General features: G+C 67.4%; 1 protein-coding gene across 1 annotated transcript in view; it reads right to left on the bottom strand.

The window, feature by feature from the left end:
• TESK1 (testis associated actin remodelling kinase 1) overlaps positions 1 to 7,222 on the bottom strand; it is a 14,453-nt gene that overhangs the window by 1,832 nt on the left and 5,399 nt on the right. Inside the window, exons 3-11 of the mRNA XM_085318880.1 lie at positions 3,531 to 3,652; positions 3,262 to 3,310; positions 2,853 to 2,999; positions 2,507 to 2,589; positions 2,038 to 2,128; positions 1,651 to 1,734; positions 1,118 to 1,207; positions 726 to 876; positions 5 to 333 (exon numbers count right to left, since the gene is read on the bottom strand). Coding sequence (XP_085175006.1) covers positions 5 to 333; positions 726 to 876; positions 1,118 to 1,207; positions 1,651 to 1,734; positions 2,038 to 2,128; positions 2,507 to 2,589; positions 2,853 to 2,999; positions 3,262 to 3,310; positions 3,531 to 3,652 — 1,146 coding nt within the window. The remainder of the gene's footprint in view (positions 1 to 4; positions 334 to 725; positions 877 to 1,117; positions 1,208 to 1,650; positions 1,735 to 2,037; positions 2,129 to 2,506; positions 2,590 to 2,852; positions 3,000 to 3,261; positions 3,311 to 3,530; positions 3,653 to 7,222) is intronic.

The raw sequence follows: 7,222 nt of genomic DNA, 5'->3' as shown, positions 1-7,222 counted from the left end.
CGGCGGGCTCGGGCGTCACGGGGGTGCTGAGCTGCAGCGCGGCCGGGGGCGGCAGGTCGAAGGTGAGCGAGATGACGGACTTGCTCGGCGTGTCGAAGAGCTTGATCTTGCCGCCCTTCAGGTCCTCGCGCTGGGAGAAGGGGTTGACGCGCGGCGGCGTCTCCTTGGTCCTGGCCCCGCCGTAGGGCTCGGGCAGCCGCAGCAGGGCGGGCGATTTGGGGGGGAACATGTCGGACTGGCTGCGGGACAGGCGCTGGTCCGGCTGCAGGTGCTGCGTCCCCAGCTCRCGCAGGGGCGACTGCTCGGCGCGGCCTGACGCTCTCCCGGCTACCCCTGGGCAGAGGCACAGCAGCGGGTCGCCGAAGCCCCAGGGCTCCAGCGGCGTTGGCTCCTTGCTAGCAGCTCCCGGTACACAGCCGGGATTTGGGGCACCCTACGAGCTAGGGGTGCACCCATCCTGCACAGCCACCCTGCTCATGGGCAGCAACACCCTTCTGCAGCAGCCCCCGGGGCCCGGGCTCTCCCCGTCTGTGCCTCAGCGGGGTGACAAATGGGGCCCCATCCCGCACAACCCTGGTCGCCTTCCCCGTGGCACAGCCAGCCCACTCGCATGCCGGGGGCAGTGGACGTGGTGGTTCCTGCTCTTTGCACCCGTCCACCGCCTCTGCCTGGGGCACCCTGCAGGGCTCCCAGAGGCAGGGCCATGCACCGGGGCACCCACGTACCGTTCAGCGCGGCCGCCGTCCCCAGAGCGGGCAAGCTCTCCCCGCCGACGAAGAGGGTGGCCCCAGCGCCCTCGGTCCCCAGCTGGTGCTGCAGGATGCCCTCCAGGCACTGCGTGATCTCCAGGAAGGAGGGGCGCGATGTCGGCTCCATCTGCGGGGCAGGACGGGTCCCCGAGACGTCAGGTCCCTGACCGCCCCCCAGCATCTCCCCACACCCCTCCGCCCCGGGGGGGGACGCGCAAGGCTGGCGGAGGCAGCTCCCGGCCTCTCCCCGCAGCGCCGGCGCAGGCAGGGCGCGGGGCGCCGAGCCGCCCGGGCTGCAGGGATCCCGCGGGGACCGGCAGGGAGCAGGGGCCTCGCGCGGCCCCGCGCTGCCCGCGGCGGAGGCTCACACTGCAGCAGTGGAAAGCGAGCTGGAGGAAGGCCGCCGGGCAGTCCATTCCCACCATGCTGCGGAAAGTGGTGACGTCCAGGCCGAAGTCCTGTGCGGGGAAATGCGGAATCGTGAGGCCGGGTCCAGCGGGGGCACCGCACTGCCCCGGGGGACCCAGCACAGCCTAGCCCACCCCACGGTGCATGCACTGCGTGCCACCAAGGGCAGCAGGGACCTGGCAGCACCCTGGCACAGGCCACCAGGGCAAGAGGGGCGCTTGTGGTCATCCCAGGTGGGACGATGCCAGGACACAGATGCCTCCCGCTCTCTACCCGAATGCAAGGATTCCCCTAGCCCACCTCAGCCAACTTTGGGCTCCGAGCGTGTGTCTCCCCAGGCAGCAGGAGATGTTGTGGACATGGTACCCTTGCCCTGAGRTGCAGGGCAACAGGCCTCTGCCCAGCACAGGGTGCTGCTCCCCGCTGTTCAGCGAACCAGCCCCAGCCCCAGTGCTGCCACGCGCCGCCCTCCCACCCCATCCCAGGGAGTCACCTCCGTGCGGGGCAAGTAGTCGGGGTCAGCAGGGACGCGAGCGATGGTCTCGCAGAGGATGATGCCGTAAGCGAACACATCGGCCTGCAGAGAGCGGAGAGTCACAGGGCAGATCTCGCAGCCCTGAGGGGATGTGGCCACCCTCCTGCTGAACGCACAGCYGCCCTCCACCCCACGGGTCAGCACGGGCGATCCCCGTTATCCAGCACCCCTCAGCTGTGGGCTGCAGAGTGCCTGATTCCCTCTGTTTTTCGTGTCCCTTTGCATCTCCAGCTGCCCCAGCCCATGGGCACCTGCAGGTCCACCAGGTTCACCAGGAACCTGCCCAGCAAATTGCTTGCTGTGGCACAAGCCTGGACACCAAGCACGGCATGCTCAGGACATCACCTTCTCRTTGTAGATCTCCCCTCGTAGCACCTCGGGCGCCATCCAGTAYGGGGAGCCCACGACGGCCAGCGGCTCCTTCTCACTGCCCTCACTGCGGGGTACAGTAATGATGTTATGGGCCACCCACAGCTCCCTGTCCCGGTCCCATGTCCTGCCCTCCATCTGGGACAGCCCAAATCTCCATCTTCCTCTCCATTCCTGGGCCAWCCATTCTCCTCCATGCACCCCCATCCACCCCACAGACTCATGTGGGATCACCCACATCATTCCCTTCTTCCCCTCCTAKCTAGCCCCCAAACCTGTCCATCCAACTCACATGTCCCTGCCACTGGGGACAATTCACACCTCCCCCTACCCATTCCTTATTATAGCTGTATCCCAAACATCCATCGCTCTCCTGGAAGTCCCCACTCCTGCTCCAACGTGGCTCTGAGGACAGGGATGGGACAAGAGGATGCTCCCCACATACCTGTAAGTGGGAATCTTCTCYGCCAAGCCGAAGTCGCCCACCACAGCTGTGTAGCCGTTAGCCTCGCAGCGCACCAGGCAGTTCTGGGGGCAGAGGAGGAGTCCTGTCACACTCACAGCTGCCCCATGGCCACCCCTGCTTCACTGGACTCAAGGCCATACCGCTCCCCTGGGGAGGTCGGTCAGCCGGGATGGCCTGGGCAGTGCTCTTCAGCAGCACAGCTCAGCCCTCGTTCCCCAGCACAGGGGCACCCGCCCGGGGCAGGGCTCCTGCATGGCTGGCAGTGCCCAGGCAGGTGAGCGTCAAGACAGGAGCAGAAAACCGAGGGTGGTGGGATGCTCTGTACCTTGGAGGTGAGGTCGCGGTGGAAGATGCCTTTGGAGTGCAGGTAGCGCAGGCCACGGGCGATGTCGAGGGCCAGCTTSACACGCATGGACCAGGAGAGGGGCACGGGGCTGTCCAGCAGCTGCTCCAGGTTCCCACCATTGATGTACTGAGGAGAAGAGCCAGGCCGTCACGCTGCTGCGTGCCCCAGCTAATAAAGCTGGATCCCCACGTCTCTCATCACCTGCCTTTCTCCCCCCGCACACAAGCATCCTGCAACTACTCATGGCACAGCCCTCCAGCAGACTTTGCCCTGAACACGTGCCATGGGGGAAGAAAATGCCCCCAGAGCGATCCCCAGTCCCTTCCCAGGCCAGCATCGCCCTGCCCGCAGGAAAGCCCCAGACTCACAGCCGTCGCTCCGCTCTCACCTCCGTCAGCGCGTGCAGCTGTCCCTGGTGCACACAGACTCCCATGAACCTGGGAGACAGAAAGGGCCCTGAGGGTGGGCACTGCAGCGACCATCCCCATGGGAAAGCCCAGCCCCAGCGGCAGCTCTGCCTCCTCTAGACAAAAGCTGAGGACATGTCTCAGGAAAGGGGCATCCTTTGCCCACGCGCAGGCCAGACCATGCCCCCGAAAAGAGGCAGCAGCAAAGCCTCAGGGGCACAGATGATGCAAGCATGGGAACAGGTCCTACCTGAGGATGTTGGGGTGTGAGAGACGGTTCATTAGCTGCACCTCTCGCAGCATGTTGCCCCGGTTGCTCGTCAGCTTGTTCATCTTCAGCACCATGATCTGCCCTGACTGGCGGTGCCGCACCTGGAAGGGAGGTGGAGGGGGAAGCTGAGCCTCATGGACCTCCACAGCCCCCACACGCCACCGTTCCACCAGACCCATGTCTGGGCTACGAGCACCAGTCCCCTCCCTGAAGGCCCCAGACCCATCTCCAGTCGTCGGGGCTGGAGCTCAGCGCCTTGCTTGCCCAGAGACCTCCCAGGAAGGGGGACATCAAGAAGCACAKCAGCACCCCCAAGGACTCCAGTGACAATAACAATCAACGCCACCCTCCCAGAGCCACCTGGCTTGTCCCCACCAGGCTACACTGCCTGGCACCGCTGGAGAGGCAAYGGCGGCTCCTGCAAGCCGTGATGCCAACCCCACTGCGAGGACAGGTTGGGTGCAGGACTGGGGCACACTGGGGAGCGAGGAACCAACTGGCTTTTCCGGGCCAGCACCATAAGCCCAGCCAGATCCCACCAGCATGAGGACAGAGGGGGCATGTTGGGCCCAAACGGGCCCCAGTGACGGCCGATGTTGCCCCAGCCCACGACCCCAGCCCCAGCCCTGTGGGCCACGGTGCTTGGGCAAGGCTGTATATTTAGCTTGCCCCAGCCTGACGCTGTCATATGAGCTGGGGGGCTGGCTCCACGCCAGGAACAGCAGCTGGGAACGCAGCCAAGCACGGACACCCGCCCCGTCCTCTCGGAGCCCCCGGCGCTCACGGGGCAAGGGACGGGATCCCCGGCACCGGTCTGGAGGCCTGAGCCGATGCTGGGGGTCTCGTCCGGAACGGGTGCTCGGGGAGGGGTGGGAGCCTCCTTGGAGCAGCTGCCGGTGGGGGAGCACCCTGGCTGGTCCTAGCAGCCCCCGAGCGCACCCCGAGCTGCACACGGAGATGCAGGCATTCCTCGGCGCTGCCGTCAGCTCCCTGCTCTTGTCCTTTTTAGTCGATGCTGTTTGAAGCTGCTGTGCTGGTGCCAGCCCCTGGCTCRCCCCACATACCCCTACCCGAGGGATCGCCTGCCTGGACAAAACACGGGGGGCTGGCTAAAGGCCCCTGGGTCTGAGCAGCCAGCTGGAGGCAGGGTCGGGGAGCAGAGCTCCTGGCCCTTTTCTTCCCCCGACTGCTGTGGCYGAGACCCCCCTGGCCAGCAGAGCTGGCCCCAAGTGGGTCTTGTTTCCAGGACAGGGCTCCCCACGCCCCTGCCCTGCCTGCAGCTCAGCACGGGACTGCTGCAGGCCACCTGGAGTGCCTGCAGGTTGGCTGGGGGAGCCAGGGGCTCCCCCGGGCACACGGCAGAGGGGGGCCATGGCAGTGACGACCATTCCCAGGATGTCCCCTACCCCCTGTCTCCATCAGGTGAGGCAGGAGGTTGTTGCTGTGGGTCCTTGGTGGCCCATGCAGTTATTGGTTTGGGAGCATTTGCCCTGGGGCAAAAGCTGAGATGTGGACCCATACAGCATCCAAAACCTGGGGGGTGGACAGCAGCCCCTCCCCCTCCACCACCCACAGGGAAAATTGGACCTTTATAAAGATCCCTCATCATGTCCTGGTRCATCAAGGCCAACCACCCCCATACAGGGTCAACCTAAGAGGCAATGGCCCAGCTCGACTCTGCCCTATCACCACCAACTCATCAAGTCTGCTGCGAGGCCCTGAATAATTCAGCAGCCACTTGCCCGCGGCACCGTGCTCAGGCTACACCTGCATCAGGTCACCTCCCCGGCAAGCCCCAGCCACCTGGGCCTGCCAGGACCCCCGCCTCGAGGGCACAGGCCACGTGGAGGGGCAGRGATGCGGATGGGTCCAGGACAGGCAAGTACAGGGTCCCACCAGCACCTGCCACCGCGTGCCCCTGCCACATGTGGGGCAGGGGGAGGACAGGTCCACCCATCTGGCAGCACCCCGAAGAGCAGTCAGGAGCTCAGGGGGATGGCTCCAAGGGCGTCCTGTCCCCCATCGCCAGCCCTCTGTCCCCCACTGACGCAGTATCRGAGCCTGAGCAGATCAGCTGGCAGGGTTGAGGGTGCGCCGGGGTGGCTGCTCCATGCCAGCCATCCCCTGYGGCCCTGGGGCATGGCAAGGGGCAGCCGTGGGGTGATCCCTGGGGCAGAGCGTCGGGCACGGTGCCGGGCCCAGCTGACGGAGAGGGGCAGCTGGAGAGGCCGTGCCGGGCTCCAGCTCCCCGCGGAGCACCAGGACCTGCCCACGAGCACCCAGCTGCTGCTGTCCCGCAGCGGGGCCGCCCAGCCCGGCCGACCCCCTGGCGAGGAAGGCCCCGTGCTCCCGACCCGGCTCRCCTGATGGCAACGCCGCCGCCTTCCCACGCCGAGCGGGGCTGGCAGGACCGGATCGGTCGGTTTGGCTGGCACCGGCAGCTGCCAGGCGCCAGCGCCCGGCTCGGCGCCGTGGGCCTGCGAGCCGCGCGCCCACGACGCGAATGCCTCGCGGCGCGCGCCGCGCTTGGCACGCAGCAGCAGCTCGCCCCGGGACCGGCCACGTTCGGGCCAGGAGCAGCGTCCCTGCACCAGGGAGCAGCCCCCAGCGGCGGCTGCCTCGGCCCCCTGCGTCCGGGTTGTGCCCGTGGCCTAATTCCTTGCTAATAAGCCTCCTTCCATAGCAATTGGCTGGGTCAGACGCCGAGGGCAGCCGCAGAGCGCCTAATGCCTTTAATCCGGAGGAAGGGAATGACATGGGAGAGCTGCCGGGGGGGGGGGGGAGGTCTGCTGAAAGCCCCCCGGGGTTTCTTCGGGGGACCCCGCCTCTCCACGGCAGGGCTGAAGGTCTCCCCAGCAGGGCAGAGCCAAGAGGGGACCCCCAGCAACACCACCTTAACCCCCTGGGGGATGCGTGCAGCCCCCCCCCAGACCATCCCCGGGAGCCGCAGCAAGACAGCAAAGGGTCCCGCGAGCAAAGCCGGACGCCAACCCTGCTCGCCCCGCAGACCAACCACTGCCAAGAGCAGCCGCAAGAGGATCCCGCGGCCGGGGGGACGGACTGACACCCTGCCCCGGCCAGGCTCGGCTCTGGGCACGCTGCAGGTGCGCGGGGCAGCTGGGTGCCCCTCTGCCCCCCGGCCGGCAGTCCTGCCCGGCACCCGGCTCCACGACAAGCCAGTTGCCCCGGCTCCAGCGCGGCGCCTGGAGCAGGGAAGGCTGCAGAGGCTCCAAGGACAGTCCCAGCCCCATGCCCCAAGGGGCCAGGCCTTGCCCAGGGTGCCCAGCACCCTGCTTGCTGGCAAGAGCACATCCCGCGCTCCCCACGACCTGTGCCGATGACAGGCCAGCAGGGAAGGGGCTACGCTCTCCCCGCTCGCACGTGTGTCTGCCCTCGGTCTRCACGGCCCTGTGGCCAGGGGCCAGCCCCACGCAGCACCCCGACACCCTTCCCGAAGCAGGGGCAGTCCCGCGGCGCAGCGGAGCCGGGAGGGGGCCTGCCCCCAGGCTAGCTGCAGAGCGGCTGCAAGCGGGTTTCCTTCTCCCCGCCGCCAAGCCCGGGCCGGGGCAGGGAGCGGGCAGCRGCAGTTCCCGGGCGATCCGCGTCCCCCCTCGCCTCTCCACGCTCTGGCAGGGCGCCCAGGCATCCCAGCGCATTCCCCAGAGCTGAGC

This window comes from Rhea americana, unplaced genomic scaffold (assembly GCF_003343005.1).
Source record: "Rhea americana isolate MKP2758 unplaced genomic scaffold, rheAme1 scaffold_559, whole genome shotgun sequence".
In the NCBI taxonomy this organism is placed as follows: domain Eukaryota; kingdom Metazoa; phylum Chordata; class Aves; order Rheiformes; family Rheidae; genus Rhea; species Rhea americana.
Note: the sequence above shows the minus strand (reverse complement) of the source record. Positions and strands in the feature narration are given on the sequence as shown.